This window comes from Heteronotia binoei, chromosome 12, assembly GCF_032191835.1.
Source record: "Heteronotia binoei isolate CCM8104 ecotype False Entrance Well chromosome 12, APGP_CSIRO_Hbin_v1, whole genome shotgun sequence".
NCBI lineage: Eukaryota > Metazoa > Chordata > Lepidosauria > Squamata > Gekkonidae > Heteronotia > Heteronotia binoei.
The window spans coordinates 30,293,241-30,313,970 of record NC_083234.1 but is presented as its reverse complement, the minus strand read 5'-3'; the positions used below and the strand labels follow the sequence as shown (position 1 = coordinate 30,313,970).

General features: G+C 42.5%; 1 protein-coding gene across 4 annotated transcripts in view; it reads left to right on the top strand.

Moving 5' to 3' along the window:
* The window catches only part of GCK (glucokinase), a 43,699-nt gene that overhangs the window by 5,442 nt on the left and 17,527 nt on the right, over positions 1–20,730 (top strand). The window contains exon 1 of one of the 4 annotated variants that reach the window (XM_060251323.1): positions 17,001–17,097. The exons of 2 other annotated variants lie outside the window; for them this stretch is intronic. In XM_060251323.1, coding sequence (XP_060107306.1) covers positions 17,065–17,097 — 33 coding nt within the window. In that variant the 5' untranslated portion in view covers positions 17,001–17,064. Of the gene's footprint in view, positions 1–17,000; positions 17,098–20,730 lie in introns of those variants that run through there. One more of the 4 variants, XM_060251324.1, reaches the window with a different exon arrangement.

Sequence of the window (20,730 nt, the reverse complement as noted above, 5' to 3'; positions counted from 1 at the left end):
GCCTTACACAGAACGTAAAATACAGTCTTGCCAGTGTCTATTCTGAATACATGCCCATTTCTCCCTCACAGATTTTATCCTCACAGTGGAAGACAACTGCAGGTTTTTATGGGCCTCAAGGTATCCATGGGCATCTTGTTACATCTGTCTTCTCTCCTCCCTCTCTCATCATAGCCATCAGTTTTCCCAACTGTGGCTCTGTTTTTCTCCTCACATGAACACTTGCAGCTGCTATACTGAGTTAGACCTCAATCTACCAAGGTCAGCCTTGTCTAGTCTGGCTGGCAGCTGCTCCCCTGGGTCTCAGGTCTTTCATGTCACCTTCTGTCTGATCCTTGAGATGCCGTGGTCTGAAACTGGGAACTTCTATGCACAAAGCAGAACCTGGGAACTTCTGTGCACATAATCTACTGCTAAACCAAGGACACATCCACAATCAGTTATTGTCCCAATCCCCAGTTGTTACTCTGGATTAATTTGCATTGATATATAAGAACAGAGGTGTTGAACTCATTTGTTACAAGGGATGGAACTGACGTATATGCCACTTGGTTGGGATGGGCCACATGTGCCATAAAATGTAACAAGGTACCAGAGATATAAACTTTATAAAGGTGATTTCAGGTGCCAAATGGCAATAGCAGGTGTGACTGGATTAGATGAGAGATGCCAAGGGGTAGCAGGCATGGAGATGTCAGTATTGGTAATGAGACAGGAAACCTAAGTCTCAGTTTGGACAGGAGGATTCAGTCCAGGAGGATGCAAAGAATAAATGGAAATAAGCCTGACCCCTGAACGAGTGAGAAGTGACTCATGACAGCACAAATTTTGTTAGTCAACCACAAATTTTGTTAGCCTTTAAGGTGCTATTGGATTCCTACTCTTTCTACTTCTATTAGAAACCAGAATATTAAAAAAAAAAACAGTGGGGAAACTTCCCAGGAGATTCAGTTGTTGGCCTAGCAGTTCTCTTACAAAGGAATTTCAAAGGGAGAATAGAGAGACTGCTGAATTGCAATGGATAATGAAGCTCAAGACAACGCATCCTCCTGGACTGAATCGAGACCTAGGTTTCTTCTCTCATTACCAATGCCTGCTATTGTCAGTGGCATATGAAATCATTTTGCACTCCAAGATATAAGGACAGATGGACTCACATTCTAGCTGTATCTGACGAAGTGAGTAGTGACTCATGAAGTCACATGCCCTGCCACTAATGTTGTTAGTTGTTAAATATTACTATTCTAACAGTGCCATTGTAAGCAGGCCTATTCAGAATTCAGAATACTGACCTTCAGGTGAGGCCTGGAGATCTCCAGGAATTACAACTCATCTCAGAGATCAGTTCCCCTGGAGAAAATGGCTTCTTTGTAGCATGGACTCTAAGGAATTATACCTTGCTGAGGTCCTTCCCCTCCCCAAACCCAGGCTACTAGAGGCTACACCCCCAAATCTCCAGGAATTATAAAACCTGAAGATGGCAACCCTGTTCAGAATCCTACTCAAATCTGCTCAGTGATGCTTACTTCCAGGAAAGGTTGTCTTAAGATTGTATGGCAAAGTGCTGGTAAAAATGACTATAGGAACAAGATAGTAACTTTGGGTAACAGAAGCTGTTTCACGGAGCCAGCTAGACAGGGATGAATGGGGGTATCTTTACAATTACTTTGCGGGAGATGGGGGGCAGAGGAGGCTTTTTAAAATAATCACAATGCTGCTGTGTAATCAAATATTCTCCTGTCATACATAGTTCAAAGAACTGCCTTCGCCCATCTGGTAAGGAACTGACAATCCTATTGCTTCCTGCTTTTTAAAATAAAAAGAGAGTCCATGTTTCTGTACTTGTGGCAGTAAAGATTCTCAATACTTTGGGGGATGGTAGTGAGATAAGGAGGATGGTAAGTATTCTCGCTGCAAGAGGAAGAGCCAAACTGCTATTTTAAAAAAAAAACTAAACAAAAAAATACCTGAGATGGGAACTTTTGCACTGGAGTATCCTAAGGAAGCTCCTTTCTCAGGCATCTAGCACACAGTAGAAAAGTGATATGTTTTTTGACTGCTACATTTAAGGAGCTTATATCTTTCATCAGGACCAGATCTACATGTTTAAAAAATGACTCCCCCTTATGGGCCATTCTGTCCCATAGAATACAATGGACTCTACACCCAATTTGGTGCCCCCCTCCATCAGCTCCTGGGGCAAACACCCCCCCCCTCTGCCCCCCTAGATCCGGCTCTGTCTTTCATTTATTATTATTATTATTATTATTAATGACATTTGTACCCTATTCCTATTTATTTATTTGCTTCATTTATACCCTGCCTTTCTCCATACCTAATAGGGATGCAGAGTAGTTCTGTGGCAATGGAGGGAGTGTCCACAAGGACACTTCCCTAAAGTCATTCCATGGATTCCTCTTTGAGTCAGATTAAAACAGGTAAATCTAGTTTTAAGAAGAAAGGCTTGGGAACGAGTCGTCCTGTGGACATTCCCCTTTAAAGTGGGGGCTTCCGGCTTTCCATGCAGGGAAATATTTCTGTGAAGAAGCAGCTGGGAAGAGGTATAATAAATGTCAGCCAATCAGAGTGCATATCTGGAATCAGACATCACAGATCTTTAGTATCTTTTAAATTGCTGGGACTCTATGCACACCAACTGGGTTGCCAACCTCAAAGTGGGAACTGGACAGCTCCCACTATTACAATTGATGATCTCCAGATGACAAAGATCTGGTCCGTGGAAAAAATGGCTACTTTAGAGGGTGGACTGTATAGCATTGTACCCTCCCTGCTGTGGTCCCTCCCCTCCCCAAACCTTGTCTTCCCCAGGCTCTGTCCCCCCAAATCTCCTGGTATTCCCCCACCCAGAGCTGGCATCCATATGCACCAATCCTGCTCCTAATTGGTGTCAAAAGTACCTAGGGGCAGCGTTCCCTCTAAGCTGAGTTAGTGTGAGCTTGCTCACAGATTTCTAGCCTCTGACGGACACATTTTTGTCTTAGCTCAGGAAAAATGCCCCCAGAGCAAACTAATTTATGCAGTAGCTCATGAAATATTGCATGCGGGGGCATTTTTTAATGGGGGAAACAGCATGAGAGTGCTTATTTATTTATTTAATGCATTTTTATTCTGCCCTTCCTCAGGGAAACATGCTTCGGTCTTCCCTCTACCCTTTCACCTTAGCACGTGGCTCATCTCCTTCTGCAGTACATTAAAGATCACTTGTTAGAAGTGAAAGTGAAGAGGTCAGGATTTTTTAGAACTTTTCTGGTCCATTTTGCAACTTCATCATCTTTTATGGATGGAGTGTGAAGAAGCAGCTGTAAGTGGGAATTGTTATTAGCAAATAGTGTGGTAGTCATCCAGCTATCAGACTGAAGTTCCTTCTAAACAGGGCTCTTTTTTTGTAGGAAAAGCACAGCAGGAACTCATTTGTATATTAGGCCACACACCTTTGACATCGCCGGAAGTGATGTCATCCATTCAGTGGGTTACTTTCCACACAGTGACACAGAACAATACAGTCCTATCAGCTGCATTTCAAGGATGTGTGTTCTCACACAGCCCAATGAGATACCTTGTTCCCCCCCTCCCCCAAAACATGGCCAGAGAGAGAGAGCCATGTATGGCAGAGCAGGCAGCAGCAGACCCAGGTTCTCTCCTTCCTCCAAGGTGCTCTGGATAACATACAATATCTTTCTTCTCTCACTGCCATTTTATATCAATCCTATTAGGCAGGTATGACTGAGAGGAGAGAGACAAAGAGAGATTATTCCATGGTCACTATCTTCAAAGGCAAAGAGAATCTGAAGTTCTGAACCCAGGTTTCTGAACCTGAGCCTGAACGCAGGTTTCTCCAAACCTTAGCCTGGCATACTGTGCTCCCCATCAAACTGAAGCCACATCAGCAATTCCACCGGGATGCTTCTGACACAGCTTTTTTTTTATGAGCAAACAATATATACAGATTCAGAGCACTCTGCAGCAGTGTGAATTCCACAAGTAGGGCCCCAGAAATGTTTTAAATGCATAGGTGTGTCCTGATAAAATACCTGCATTTCAAACGTTTGCAGAGTGTTTCCTCTTTTTTTTGGTGCCCTTGACTCTTACATTGATCTGTGTGCTGTTGTCTGCGGCCTGCTTGCTGACATAAAAGTCTAGTAGTTGCAAGTTGCTGAGCCAATAGCTGTTAAGTGGAGTAGCCCAAGCACTTGGGCGTAAAGCAATCTTTTAAACATTAACCCTGTAGCAGCAGCAACCAGTAGCAGCACACATGTGGCACAGGAAAGGCAGTCTGACTAACAAGCCATGCTCCCTATGTAAGGAAGGGGAAGTTCTTAGCTCTTTCTACCTATCAGACCTGTGCACTGTGAAAGACAATTTCCCCCCAATTTTTAATGTGCAGACTGGTTGGACTTGGAAGAAGCAACAATGTGATATAGCCTCAGGAGACAATGAACCAGGGATGCCGCTTTCTTATGCAAATATGTTTAAATCAGTGGCAGTCAGATAACAGCAGCACATATGGAGAAGACCTTGCTCTAGGGTTGCCAGCTCTGGGTTGGGAAATAGCTGGAGATTTGGGAGGTGGAACCTAAGGAGAGTGGGGTTTGGGGAGGGGAGGGTCTTCAGCATGGTATTATTCCATAGAGTGCACCTTCCATAGTGGGCATTTTCTTCAGAGGAACTGATCTCTGTCACCTGGAAATCTGTTGTAATCCCAGGAGATCTCCAGCCACCACCTGGAGGTTAGGAACCCCACCTTGCTCAGTAGTAGAGTTGCCAGTCGCCAGGTGGGTACAAAGCATACTGTGCAGAAAAATACTTCTAACTATATTATTAGAAAAAAGCAGAACAAATAATGTTACCACTTTACCAATATACATAGGTTGTTATACAAAGTTGCTTTACAGTACAAATTTTGTTGCAACAATACAATGTTCCACACCAATACACTCTTCCTTATTTTAACAAGGGAATGACCCTTACATCTTAAAACAAATATCAACTATGTAATAAATACTTCTTGTTGACAATTAGAAAGATCAAACATATGTCTTCAGTATCTTGATTATTTAAACAGTTGATAATCAGCAAAAGTTAATGAGAAACAGAAGTTAGAAGCTAGGGTTGCCAAGCTCCTGCTGGGGGCAGGGGATCCCCCGGTTGTGGGGCGGGGGGGGGGGGCTCCAACATACTGGCACATATTTAGAAACTTGTTAGCAGGACTAATGGAAGTTCCAAACCTTTTTAGAGCTCTAAACTGTGTCAGCGGCTACCGCTTTGAAAGCTCTCTGGCTGCTCCCTCTAAACACCTACAAAGATTTGGAACATCCATTGGTCCTGCTAACAAGTTTCTGAATATAACAACAGTATATAGCAGATATGTGAAGCCTTTTAGACCTGAGGAAGGGCTGATGGAAATGGCCAATAGTAGCAGCTCTCCATAGTCTGATGGACTTCTAACTTCTGTTTCTCACTAACTTTTGCTGATTATCAACTGTATAAATAATCAAGATACTGAAGACCTATGTTTGGTCTTTCTGATTGTGAATGAGATTTATTATATACTTGATATTTGTTTAAAATGTGAAGTTAATTCCCTTGTTAAAATAAGGACTAATGTATTCGTGTGGAACATTGTATTGTTGTAACTGTTCTACTTTTTTCTAACAACATAGAATTATTTTTCTGCACATGGTACTTTGTATTTTGGATATAGCCTCCAGTTGCAGCCTGGAGATCTCCTGCTTTTATAATTGATCTCCAGCTATCCTGGATAAAATGGTTGCTTTGAAGGGTGGAGTCTATGGCATTGTACCATGTTGAGGCTCCTCCCCAAACCCCATCCTCTCCCAGATCCACCCCCAAAATCCTCAGGTATTTTCCAACACAGACTAGGCAACCCTATTCAGTAGGATATGCACCAGTGTTTTTAACCTGGTCTACACATATAGTGGAAGAAGATGGTATAATTTCTAGGGTTGCCAGCCTCCAGGTGGGGCAAGGATATCTCCTGCTTTAACAACTGGTCTCCAGCTGGCAGAGATCAGCTCCCCTGGAGAAAATGGCTCCTTGGAAAGGTGGACTCTATGGCATTGTACCATGTTGAAGCCCCTCCCCTCCCCAACCCCTGCCCTCTCCTGGATCCACTCCCAAAGTCTCCAGATATTTTCCAATACAGACCTGGCAAACCTATAATAATTCTGAGGTAGTACAGGGGACAGAAAGTGGTGGAAGCCATTGAGTGATCTTCCATGTAAAAGAAAATTCCCTGCAAGAAACAAAACAAACCAGCCTAGCTCATCAGGGATAGAGCTGTGCAAGTTTTCTATTTGCAAGGCATTTTTTATTAATGCAGAGGAACATTCCAAAATACTCACTCACAGTCTGAACTAGCTGTCCATATTACTGCCGCTACCTGCAGTGTTTTGGAAAACTCTACTCCTGTTATCTGGGCCAGTGTTTTAAACTGCCCTATTCCACTCCAGAACTTCATGCGGACAGGAACAGGGAGAAAAGAAATCACTGCAGAGACACTCAGAGAAAAAATCAGAGTCATGAAACTGTGCTCCTGTCTGAAACTATGCTGCCTCTTCTGATGTCCAGCATGGAGGACACAACTTTTTCACTTCCATCTACTGTGTGTGTAAAAGCCAAGCCTAAATCATGAGTAGGAAATAATCATTGCTCTTCCCATTCCATAATCTCTCTGTCCTTCTGGATAATTAGCAATAGTGCTTTTCCAGGAAGTAGGCACCTGGATGTTGGTTACTGATGATTAATGCTGTTATTGATTCATTCATGTATTCATGCATATAGAAATTAGCAGGCCAAATCATACCACTAGTACAGCTTCCTGGAATGGAGATTCAGCTGTCTGTGAGAACTCTCCAGTTTCAGCCTTGTATTGTAGGATGCAGCACGGACCATTTTTACTGATCTGTGTGTCATGTGAACACAGGCACCACCTTGTTATAGGTGTTGTGTACTGTCTCTTTAAGAGGCTATCCCAGTAAGCCTCAGAGCAAGCAGGAGAGCAGAAGGGACTCAGTGCTTCCCAGTCTTTCTACTAACAGCCTATGGGAAAGTACAGGGCCTACTGAGAATATGCAGAACCAGGCCAGGACAACCATAGCTTAGAGCACTAGAAATGGCTTAGTGAAGTATTGTTTTTCCTTATTCCAATAGCCAGGGCTTTTTTGGTAGAAAAAGCCCAACAGGAACTCATTTGCATATTAGGCCACAACCCCTGATGGCGCATTGTTTTGCACAGGGATTTTTTGGTAGAAAAAGCCCAACAGGAACTTATTTACATATTAGGCCACACACTCCTGACACCAAGCCAGCCAGAACTGCATTCCCGCTCAAAAAAAGTCCTGCAATAGCCAAGTTACCTGCCCTACAGTTACTGCTAATAAAGAGGCTTTCAGCCAAATGGAACTTGTTGCTCCACTATAGAAAAACAGGGCCTTGCAGTTTAAGTCTTACTGGCCTGAAAAAGACACTGCTAGATTATAGGTTTTCAAACATGTTTTGCCCAGCTCCGGTTTTGACCCTGAGGCTGATCTACTATGGGGCTTCTATCCTTATTTTGAAAAGACCCCCTTTCTCCATCTTCTAAAATCCCAAGATAACGAAAACTCATAGGTCTCAATATCTCCACAAATTCTCTTACTGTCCTCAGTTCAACAAGATGGACTACAATCTTTTTCTTTCAGTCTCTTTCCTTTGCCTTTCACCTCCCGTGATGTTATATTCCTTCAATACACTTTCCATGATCCATCAGATTTTGGAAGATGGAATCAGTTCATTCCTTGAGCCTGGTTTCCTCATATATTTTCAAATTTCATAGTGCAGTCTCAGGCAGAATTACATCCTCCTAAATCTGTTGCAGTCCTCCTAAATCTGTTATATCCTCCTAAATCTGTTGCAGTCAATGGCCTTCTGTTTAGGATCACACTATCAGACAATGAATTTTAAGAAGCTATACATCAAACAAAAGATGTCCCACTGTTGACCCTCCTTCCACTCGGTTTAATAGTGCATTGCATTTTTGGGTTTAGTTTAGTTGGGTTTGATTCCCCACTCCTCCATATGCAGCTGCTGAGTGATCCTGGATCAGTCACAGTTCTCTCAGAGCTGTTCTGTTAAGAGCAGTTTCTGTCAGAGCTCTCTCAGCCCCACCTACTACTGTCTCTTATAGGGAGAGGAAGGGAAGGAGATTGTAAGTCACTCTGAGACTCCAAGTGAAGGGCAGTGTATAAATCCAGTTTCCTCCTCCTAATTCTTCTTTTTCTCCTTCCCCAGAGCAATAGCAAAGTCCACAATTTTCCATCAGCATATCTGCCATTTCTTACGTTTGCTGAAAGTTGTACATTTAGGTTGGGGGTGATTTGGCAAGATTGGGAGAGACAATTTAATATTTGCTGATTCTCTTGCTCTGACCCTATTGGGTCTAGGGTCCAGGGTTGAGGATCTGGAGAACTCTTGCACATATTTGGAATGAGCTATACATTGGTATTCAGAAAGATATTATTTCTTCTTTTGTTGAAGAGCAAACTCTACGTGGCACCTAACTTGTTGAGCTTGGCTATCATCAGCATCAGCCTTGATTATGATTGAAATACTGTTGGTCAGATGAATAGTGGAGAGTGATTGCATATTATCTGAAATTGGTTCCTTGTTACCTAGGTGACATTACTTGTCCGAGGTGCGCGCTTTGTATGGCATTTATCATTCAGTATGCAGGGTCAGCCCTCTTCCTGGATGCTGCTTGAGACAGCACAATGGAGGGGGGGGGCACTGCCATGTTGCTGGGGCTCAGCTCATTCCCACAGGAAGAGAAGCCAGACAGGTGTATCTGTCTGGGCTGACAAATCATCTGCCCTGTTAGTGGGACCTGTATGGATTCATTGTTGCTTTACATATTGCATTACAATATTGAAGAATTATATTGCATTAAAACACTCTCTTGCATAGCATGGCTTAATACTTTGGAGACTGTATGTTGCGAACCTCCAGTCTGAACTGCAGAGAATAGGTGAGCTGATTTATTTATATTTTGATTTTATTATTTTATTAATACATCCTGCCTTTCCTCTTGTGTCAAGGTGGCTTACAATAATAGTTAAAACATCCCCAACTAAGACCAAAGATAAAATAGCAAGCCCCCAAACTCTTCCCCCTAAAAAGATGCCTGCCATTTAAACCCTCTCCAAAGATCTGGCAACCAGGCAGGGACTGCAGCACCCCCTAAAAATTTCCAAGGAGGGCACCCCCTCTCACCTCAGAGCCAGAGCAGTTGGAAGTGGAGGACTGCACACTGTCTCCTTCCTCAGACGGACATCATAGATTTAGAGACAGGTAGCGAGATCAGGACACGCAGAACATCGTTTCCTTTCTGCTACCTGATACTATCCCTTTGAAGTGGAATGCCATTTTAGGGACAAAACTTCATTTCTTCTTGATTAATGCTCTCTCCCACACACAGAAAGAAGGGGCACACTCTCCATCTTTGGCACCTTGGATACAAGATATGCATCTGCCCTAGCTAGTTAGATTAGATCCTATCCCTGTCTCTCACCTATACCATCTATGTTATGTATATGAAGGCATGCCTGGACATGCTGGGTGTAAGCTCCTGCCTGGCTCATTGGAGCTATAGGACTGAGCTTGAGGCACATCACATCAGACTGAGAGGATCCTAGGATCTGCCAATGAGGATGCATATGCTAATGAAGGATCCAAAAAAGGGCACAATCACAGATGAGTTTCTGCTTCTTGGGGGCTGAGTTTCTCCTGCACCAATTGTATATATTGCCACATGTTCTGGTGCTTAGCAGTAGTTGGTAGTCACTCATAAGGAGCTTTAATCACTACTCAAGAGTCTCCTCATGCATTGAACCTAGTATGTAATAATCTAGAATGGAGTTCCCTAAATAAAGGACTCTTATTAGTTTGCAACTGACAAAAGGCTCCATGTAACTTTGAACCTTTGCTAGCACACACAGTACTGAGAAGCTGCTGCAGTGTGTAAGCCTAGTGCACCCTGCTACCTAATAGAGATTCCTGTCTATATCATACCAGTGAATCTAACAAGAGCCACAATGGAAAAGGCCCAGGCTCTGGTTGATACCAGATGGGCCACCCTAAATGGTGGGATAGCCAACAAATGGCTTCTGAGGACTATAGTTGGCGCACAGGGACATAGGGAAGGAGATGGCCCAAATATGTGGGTCCCCTGTTGGGAGGGCTTTGAAGGTCATAATCAGCCACCTTGAACCCAACTCAGAAACAGACTGGCAGCCAAGTGGCTGTTTCAAAATGGGTAATATATGTCCCTGGCTGCTAACCACTGACAACTGCTGCATTTTTAACCAGCTGTAGTTTCCAGGTTGTCTCCAAGGGCAGCCCCACAGAGTATGTTGCAGTGACAGGGCAAGGGGAAGCCAGTGTGATAATCTTGCTGCTGGAAAAGCTAAAACTGGGAGCAGCAGATCTAAAGAGATGGGGACAGGAAAGAAAGGCTGAGTGCCAGAAGGTTTACCATACTGGGGAATAAATCAAGAGTCCGAGTCATGGGAAAAGCCCTCCCACCACTAGGAGACTTTGCCTCACCCTCCTGCTACTCTTCTCAGCAATGCATGCAAAGAAAGGCAGGAGGCATGGTGCCCTTGCTGTCTACTGCTTAAAAGTGGGAAAGGATACTTACAACCAGGGCTCTTTTTGAACAGGAATGCACAGGAACACTGTTCTGGCTAGCTTAGTGTCAGGGTGTGTGGCCTAATATGCAAATGAGTTTCTGCTTTTTTGGTAAAAAAACCCCTGTGTAGAACAATGGTGACATCAGGGATGAGGCCTAATATGCAAATGAGCTCCTGCTGGGCTTTTTCTGCCCCAAAAGCCCTGTTTACAACTGAGAAAACCTAATAAATTAGGGTCCAGATCCTTCCTGGAGTTCATGTCCCTCCCCCCAAAAAAACTGACTCCAGAGGAGCTGGCCCCATCTGGAAATGCTGCAGTCCCACCTAATGAGGAAGTTTAGCTTTTGCCCTTCAGAGATCTATGTTGTACACAAAGGTATTCTCCTTTTATTATTGCTTCTCATGTCTGCAGATAAGCCTGGCCTTCAAAACCAATTCCAGGGCCATCTGCCCTGCCTTAGAATAAACCCTGCGGTGTCAAATGCCTTTCCACATCTTTCTGTTCCTTCCTGGTGTCTTATGAGACAATATTCACTGTGCATTCTGACATGAATTAAGCAAGGCTTCTATGGAATGGGACATTCTTGCTTGGTATTCTTCTGGAAGGCAGCGGATGGGCCCAGGCTAGATGGTGGTGCTGCTGTAAACACACCATATTGTACCGTGTGCTAATGGAGGCTGACCAAGACCTTGCAGTGGTTAGTCGACAGCCTCAAGGTAAATATGTTTCCTAAGAGTCAGCAGCTTTGTTGCGTTGCCAGGCAGATATAGAGTCTATAAGGGCCTCTTTTAAGTCCAGACAGTATTTGTCTTCAAGGAGATTGATTGTCTAGGGATCCTAATGGGGTGCTCTTTCACCTACTTTGTGTTTCTAACTTGGCGTTTTCTGCTCCAGCTTCAATAACAAAGTAGTTGTTGCTTAAAGTCTGAGCAAACATGGCAATGCACCTTTCAGCCTCTTTTCAACCTACCCTGTGCATCACGTATGATTTATAGGGTTGCCATCCTTCAGTGGCGGCCAAAACTCTTCATGGCATGGAGGTAAGCATTCTGTCTTCTTCGAATGTTTGAAATGAGTAGAATGAACTTGTGGGTGGCAGAACTGGGATAGCTGCAGTGGACGCCCTCCCTAAACCATGCTCCGTAAGTGTGTATTCATATGAATGCATAATTCTCTTGGTGTGATTAGGATCCCTGGGAGAAAAGTATAAAGGTTTGCAACTATATGCATATAAATTATTGGCATATATTCCCTTAAATACATGCAGGTCAGTGGTTGAGCTTGACAGCAGAGTCTTGTCCTTCCCACAGACGCATGCCCATTCTAACCCCTTCAAATATCTCAAGAATTGCCTGCTAATTGCTGCACATCAGACAACTGTGAAAGACCTGAGAGAAGGTCAACAGGTGTTTTTGTTTTTTTGGGGGGGACAACTTTCAGCCCTAGTTATGGCCACAAAAGAAACATGCTGAGTCCATTTAATAACAGAGATCTCTGTGGTCGAACAATCTGAGATGTTCCACCAACCATCAAGGGGAAAAAAACTTAATTGATAATTCTCAGTGCAAAGTAAAAGAGGCAGGGAAAAGCAAAAGCGATAAGCCATTTTCCCAAGCATGAAACATTCATATTTGACTACTAGAAAGATGTGATGTCTCTGTAACAGAAGCATAAGGCTGGGAGTAAGATGGATTTGAGGATACACTTTGAGGCCTTCGTTTTGGGGAAGAAATTCACAGATGTCCTATTTGCATCCCCCCTCCCTTGTCTGTTTTGGCTTATCTGCATGGCATATTTCAGGGCTCTGGATCATTGTTACTTGCACCTCAGCCCATTAATTTCAGTGTCCTTATAAAAACTCTGCACAGGATTGCAGTCAGTCACTAAACAAAGTTGGACTCAAGCCCAGTAGCACCTTAGAGACCAATGAGATATTCAGAGTATAAGCTTTGACTTGCCAAAATCTTCTTGGTCTCTAAGAGGCTACTGGACTCGAATCCAACTGTTCTACTGCAGACCAGCACAGCTGTCCTCTGAAACCAGGGGTTTTTTTGAGCAGAAACACAATTCCAGCTGACTTGGCATCAGGAGGTATGGCCTAATATGCAAATGAGTTCTTGCTTGCCCCCCCCACAAAGAGCCCTGTGAGAAACAATGGTGACATCAGGGGGTGTGGCCTAATATGCAAACAAGTTCCTGCTTGGCTTTTTAAAAACTTTTTTGAAACTATCACTAAACACAGTCTTTCTAATTTATTTAGTACATTTTAATCCTGCAGTTCCTACTAGAAACTGAGGGCAGCGTACATCTGATTCCCGCCTCCATTTACCCCCGCAACAATCCAGTGAGGTAGGTTAGATCGAGAGAAGGTGACCGGCCCAAGGTAATCCAGTGGATTTTTTTGGCAGATAACAGATTTGAACCTGGATCTTTCAGATCCTAGTCTGACACTTGTACTGCTATACCAACAAGATATAGCTAGCCTGATCTTGTCAGATCTCAGGAGTTAAGAAGGCCGACCTTGGTTAGTATTTGGAAGGGTGACCTCCAGGGAATACCAGGGTCATGAAGCAAAGGCAGGCAATGACAAACCACCTCTGAACGTCTCTTGCCTTGAAAACAAATCTAGCTCACCACCTAGTGGTGTATAACACTAAAAGAGCTAGAACTTCTGGCTGCCAGACAATTTTAGGATCTCCTGGCTATTCTGCACACAATGACATATGACAATTAACCAACAAGATACAGTAGAGTAGTATAAAATTTGAAAGGAATACGTGCCTTTTCAAAAACCTCTTCTGTTAACTACTGTGGGTATCTTGAGTGGGCAGGATGACGCTGTGTCTAATTCAATGTTCCTGTTCTTGCTTCACTTTATACAACTCTATCAGCCTCAAGACCATGAGCTGAATTACAATAAAATCCCCTATTCTTATTCATGATGTGTTTATGGCATATCTCACCTGCTGACTGTCAGAAACCTGTGATCTCACAGCTGGCAAATAACTAGAATGAAACTGACCGAGTTAAAATCCATTAGCGCACATAGACACGCTCACACCTGGCTCCTCTCCAACACAACTATGCAACCCAAAGGTAGAGGTTTGCCAGGGAAGCCTTCCTCCGTAGTCCAGGAAAGGGCCGGTTCATTAGCTTAAAAGAGTCATGTTTGAGCCACACATAAGCACTGGAAAATTTGTTTGTCTTGGGGAGCAGCTGGTGTGGATTGTGAAATTTTAGCCTTGAAGCCTGGTCTATCTGAATACCAGGCAGAACTACAAAGTTCATTAAAAATGTTAACCCTGGAGTTTTATGTTTGTTTAAAATATGTCCAAAATAATATCTAAAATATCAGGCAGTACTGAGACCCCATTACCAACGGTAGATCCAGAACCACAACTAAGTACTTTTATGTCAGAAGCAAGAATATAAATTTGTGTTCCTATACTTTCATAGTACTTTTTGGTTAGAAAGGTACATACAAAGATAAAAAGAATGGTAATAACTCAATGTTTATTTTGGTCATGATATACTTTCCTGAGCCCTGAGGCTTTGTGCATCTAGGCTCTGTGTAGAGAACATAAATTTGTGGCTAAGTAATTCTTCTGTCCCCTGACATGTCCAGGTTTTTAGTTTCAAGTTCAACGCCAAGCATTGCTTAATTTCAGTGACTAGATTTGCATGGACTGACAAGTCCTAAAATGAACTAAGTTTTGCCAGGAATAAGAGAAGGCAAAATTGCGGGGACTGGGATGGGGGATGTTTTAAAACTAGAAGTAAAAGTGTCTTTCAAGATTGGAAAGCCCAGATTTGGGTTTCTATTTTTGTTCTTGTCTATTTGTACAGCACATGTAATTTTGAATGGCTTTGTTGGCTCAGATGAATGCTTCAGTGCCACATTCTGGTAAATAATTAACCTAAGGCGGAAAATTCATTGAAGTACGAAATCTAGGTTTGAGCTGTACAAACTGCAGGCCAGGGATCACGTGACTGAATAATCCTCCATGGCAGGGGGAACCCTGGCAAACTTGCAGGGCTAGACTAGAACTCTGCAGGGTCATAAAATAGGTTCATTTTCTGTGCCAAGGAATTATTCCAAGCCTGTGAGCCTTCAGTTGCTCTGGTACAACCTAGACTCTCTCAGTAGGCACCAGTGTCTAATTCCTTTGGATGTGATACAAAGTTGGTCCATGTAGGGTTGCCAGCCTTCAGGTGGTGACTGGAGATCTCCTGGGATTACAACTGGGCAACAGAGGTCATACCAGTCAATCATACCAGCTGTCTAAAACTGCAACACAGGTACAGGTCGACCACCCCAATGAAAACTAGGCCAACAGACCAAATTGTATGCTGCACATAGTTACACAAAATGCAACTAAAGACTTACAATTTAAAGGGAAAGGAGAACAGGAGAAGGGGCTATTTAATCCTTCTCACTCATGCCATTTCATGCAGAAATCTCAGCCTCCAAGCTGCTTCTATCTTTGCTGTGGAAGATTACCCTTTCCCCTGCTGGAGGAGAAAGGACTTATTGGCTTAAATCCACTGAAAAATTTCCATAAACAGAAGGAGGGGTAGATTCTAGTGGATTCCCCCTAGCACTACATACCTCCAACTCCCCTTCTTGTATATATATTTGCCTACTTACTCTACTTTTCTTTCCCATGGGTTATAATACAAAAAAGACACTTGGAAAAACAGGTGGGGGTGTATTCTGAATGCAGAGCGGGTTTTCCTTGTTCTTTCTCCTCTATAGAGTTTCCTGGCCATCTGCAGAGGATGGAGAAGTAGGATTGCCAGATCCAGGTTGGGAATTTCATGGAGATTTGGGGATGGAGCCTAGGGAGGGCAGGCACCTCAGTGGAGTACAATGCTATCAAGTCCATCCTCCAAAGCATTCGTTTTTTCCAGGGGAACTGATCTCTGTAGTCTGGAGATGAGCTGTAATTCTGGCTGCCATCCCTATTCTGCTAGCAGAGCCTCCCCCCAACTCTAGGCTATGGCCCTTTGGTTCCCCAGAAGCAGTGTTTGGGGGACATTTTGGGCTGTAACAGTAACAGGGAAGTGAGAAATTCACACACCACAGACAGAAGCCCCGTCCGCAAGCAGAAATTACTAGTAGATCCAAGCCTTTCCATATACTATTGGGAAAAGTTCCATACTTCCTTAATCTTTCTGCGGCTGGGGTTGTTTTGTTTAACTTTTAAAAACTTCTGGTGTAATTGTAAATAGCCCCTCTCCCATTGTACCAGCCTCTTCCCCTTTGAATTGCAGTCACCAAAGCGATGTTGTGTTTTTACATGGGGAAAAACAATCTGAACTAAGGCCCTGTTCACACAGCGTGTTGAGTCCGTGTTAAACTGACCCGGTTCTGTTCTGAATATCTTTATTCCGGATATTATCGATCAGACTGCCATACTGCAATTCGAATCACTCCGCGGTGAAACCGTCTTCACAACATGTCCACACGACGGCACCATGCAGTTCTTTTTTTCTCCACTTTTATGCGTATTATGTGCATGCAAGCATGCACATATGCGCACATGCACACATACATAGGTTAAAACATGTGGTTATGCAGTTATGCGCATATAGCTAAGTAGTAAAAAAATGGCGACCATAAACCGGATATCTGAGGCTCCTGTTGCTCCGGGACAGCCTTCAGACATCTGGAAGTTGGTCAAGAACTATCCAGACAGGGGAACTACGAGGTGAAACCGGAGAACTCAAAAAACACCGCAAAGGAGCAGGTAACAAAATACTCTGGTTCCGAGAAGGATTTGGGGGGGGGGGGGCTACTACGAGTTAATACTGGGAGGCAGATGTTGCTGTCTGATCAGCCACTTTTATTCCAGTATGAAACAGCAGCAACAACTGCGTCTGAACAGCCCCTAAGTGTCACAAAACACAAACACAGAGAGGTTACGTTGCATACCAAACACCCTGTGAAGTCCCTTTTATCCTAAAGAAATACAAATGCAAAATTGTCATGCAGAATTGCCCCTAGACCACTGAAGGCAGATTTCTTTGAAATGCATTTCTACCATTGGCATCCTGCCTGCAAGTGTTTCTGATAGCGGGCCTTCATTTTCTCCGTTAGCCATTGCTGTTACGTCTATCTTCTCTGCCGTGGACCTTTAATCTTTTTTTGATTAGAAAGGCTGCATCCCTATCAGCAGTTCTCAACCTTGAACTTCAGCAAACATGCAAGTAAAAGGGGCAGAAGCTCAGGCTCTCTGCTCATTTTCAGCACAAGTGGCCAAGAGGTTCCTCATTTGACAAACAGCAAGCAGGTTCCCGACTCTTCCCAGGACAAATCAAGGACCAAAGGACATTTTGGCGAGTACAGACTTGCCAATGACAAAGACAGTGGTTGAGACCTTCCAGCTGGTAAGAGCCCCTCTCTGCAAAAATTAGTTTCTTAAATCTCTTTTGCTGTTAAAGTGATTAGTTAAGACTGTTGTTGAATAATTCCAAAACTTTCTCCGAACCTGTGGGAAGGGGATTCCAGTTTATTGTGCTTTCCTTTGGGCAACATCATTCTTCTGGGAAAAGACCAATTTGTCCAGCATCTCTTTCTTTTGCTTCTTGTCTAATTGATCCTATGGGATCCAGCCTTGCAGACCCAGAGTAATTCTGTGGTATATTAATATATATTAGGAAGTACATGATTCTTGTTACTGTGTTGGTATGCCTTGTCTATATAATTCAGAAGAGGCCACCATCAGACACTTGGTAGCTGAGCTAACAGAGGTAGCTGATACAGCTGATAGTACTTATTCTTTAATTTCCATTTTGAACATGTGAAATGGATCCTCAGTGCTTAACTGAATGAGAAGAAAATATATGTATATAGTCAATATTGTTACTGTGGAGATTGCCAAGCTCTGTCTGGACCCTTAGCACAGACAGCTAAGCTCACAGTAATATCTGGAATGGTCCATCCATTAGCTGTGCTAATTGAAAGGCTTTCTTGGATCTTCCTTTCTCAATATTCTGCCACCAAGAGCTTTTCTTTTCTCATAGAAGCAAATATCAAGAACACTGTAGCCCTATTATGCACAAGTTTTTTTTAATCTGCTGTGGTTGGCATCAGAAAACTTTGGATTTCCCAACAGTTCCTTTTCTATGCTGTTCTGATAGACTGAAATGTAGGAGAAAATCCATTCACTGCTTATTCAGATTTCAAACTGCTCCTTGTCTGTTGAAACTGCTTATCTGCAAGTGTACGTCCCCATAATTTTTAAGAAAAGACATTGCACAGTGCTTAATTTTTCAAGGATCTGAAAGGATTGCTCTCATTGGCAGCATAGCCTCCCATATGGGGTCACTGACTTTATTAGGTTCTTGGCATGTTTCTTGGCATGTTGTGTTGCAGAAAATAGAGTATGGTGAGTTGCATGGACCTACAGTTTGAATTGGTACAAAGCAGCTTTAAAACTCTTGTTTCCACGTAGTAACAGAAAGACAATTTTAAATGTAGGTAGGAAATATGAGTGGTGGAGCACCTAACAGAACAATTCCAAATAAAAGATCTCAGTGATAGGTGTTGAGAAAGACCTTTCTTTCACTGAAACTTCAGAGAGCTGCTGCAAGGCGGAAAATACTGGGGTGTTCCTAGACTTTAATCTAGCTCTACCTGGAGAAGGGTGCCTTGAAGTTGCTAAATGAATGCTTGTTAAATGGAACCTACATTTTCAGAGAACGTATACCTACGAAGAGCAGGCATTGTATTCATACTCTTGTTAGTGGTTCGAGTGCTGAAGTAGGAAGGAGTAGGGAGATTTGGGTTCATATCTCTTCTTGTCCATGAAATTCGCCAAGTGACTCAGGTCAGTCACTTTCTCTCAGCCTATCTTTCCTTGCAGGGTTGTTTTAAGTATAAAATAGGGATTTCAAAACCAGATATGCTGCCCTGGGCTCCTTTAAAGAAGGACAGGATAAAAATGCATCAAATAGCTGGATTTTTCTGTTATTATATTTCAGTTTCACACACCGATCCAGTTAGTCCAAAAGAAAGGCAGAGTATTCTTAGGAAATGCTTGCATTTTGGAATATGTGCAGCTACCTCATGCCAGTAACATTAATTGAAATGGGTGGCCTAGGAATGAATTGGAATTGGAAAGCACCATGATTCCTTTTAAGTAATCATGCAATTGTGTAATAAGAGGTCATGTACTTAGGAGAACTGATTCTGTCCCTCTTGCCATCTCTGTTCTTCTTGGCCACCACAAAATGGAACACCCAAACAAGTGTAAATATTTATCTCTTATACTATATTTAGCTGCAGTTGATCAATGTTTTAACAAGAAGGCCAATTGATTGCCATTCCCTTTTTTAGGTCTGGAACATAACCAGCTACTATAAATAGAAATCCAAGGCCTTTGGGCTGCTAATTTAGTCAGATCTTCAAAGCATTCCAAAGGTACATAAAGGACCCAGATTCAGAGTGACAAAAGGCCGGGCAATTATTTAAAGCCACATTCCAGAATTGCAGCTGCTGTAGAGAGCACCTGAGGCCACAATCTCTCTGCTTCTTTATTCAGGCCTATCTAGAGACCTTGTAAATGCTCCTGTTCAGGGCTGCAGTTATAATAACTATGCATAGCATAGGAGGGCAAGCAACAGGAGATGGGAGATTGTCCCCATTTTTTTTTTAAAGTTTTAACTGCTAATAATATACAGCTTTATCTTCTGCTATCCTGGAATTTATTCTTTATTGGTACAAGTTCTATTTGAGTAGATACCAAATAAAAAGGTGTTAATAGCCTGGAATATATTCTCTTTTTATTTCTATTACCCCTCCCTCTAACTGCAGAATGTCTGAAATCTGTGAAATGAAGATGTAAACGCTGGATGCTACGTGCCTCTCATTCAGTATCATGTGTCCTTTCTCAAGATGATCCACTTTAAGGCCATAATGTATTCACTTGTCTGATTCAATACACTTAATGTGGGTTTTTTAAAATGATGAAAATGGTTTCAGCTTTATTTAAGGTCTAGTCTTTTTATTAAAAAAAACCTTTTAAATTCATAAATTATAGTAACACAGGTTACATTAAAGGTCCAGTCTTTCTTGCAGTATACTCTAAATGGCCTTATGCTGACTTGATTTCCAAAACCCAGTGTAGAAATAGTTTCCATATTATGTTAGCAATTCTGGAAGCAGACGTTCTCACATAATCCTTTCTCTCCCAAAGCACCCATTTTGACCCATGAACCTCTGCATCTCTGTAAGTCACTACTGCTAAGCATTATGGGGAGTGGGAACATACCCCAAAAGTCCACCACATCTAATATATGCAGTTAATCTGGTCCAGTAAATCCTGAGGATTTCTGCCATGAGAGTTTAAAGTGTCCTGTTTCTGGCCTTGATCACATTTTGTGGATTACATTTAGTGTAAAAACCCTAGATCTGTGCAACTTCTCAGTCAGAAGTCTGAGAACCAGTTGAGATTAACAGACACCATTGATATTTGTTTCAAAGTACATCTAGCAGTTAAATCAAAACAGCTTAAGAAACAGAAAACAGAAGCATTAATGGCTCTAAGTATTGTGAAAAGGTCTGACTGAAATGTGCTTTTATATGTGCTTTTGTTTTTACAGGTTTTACTCCTAAAGAATGCTCAGCTCCACAACATATAGTGTTGTCATGATAAAGAAGCATCGTTTTACATTAATAAAACTATATAGAAAGGCCTGCTTTGTTGTTTCATTAGCTTGGTGTGCAAAAGGAACCAAAAATCACTGTTTATTTGCCTCTTCTAAAACACTTACTACTTTTAATTCTAATCAACAAGTATTATATTAAGGTTTTGAACAATAAGTACAGTGCCTCACGTTGCCTCTGTATTTGCAGACTTCTAACGTTTCTCAATGAGCAAGGCTACTCCAGGTATAGCAAGTCTACTCCTTCATTATGGGTCACCAGAGTCAGATATGGTGGTTTGATCTCAGCAGCCTGACATAATCCAGATATAGCAACAAATCATAGTTAGTTATTATGTGACTAAACATCAGTCT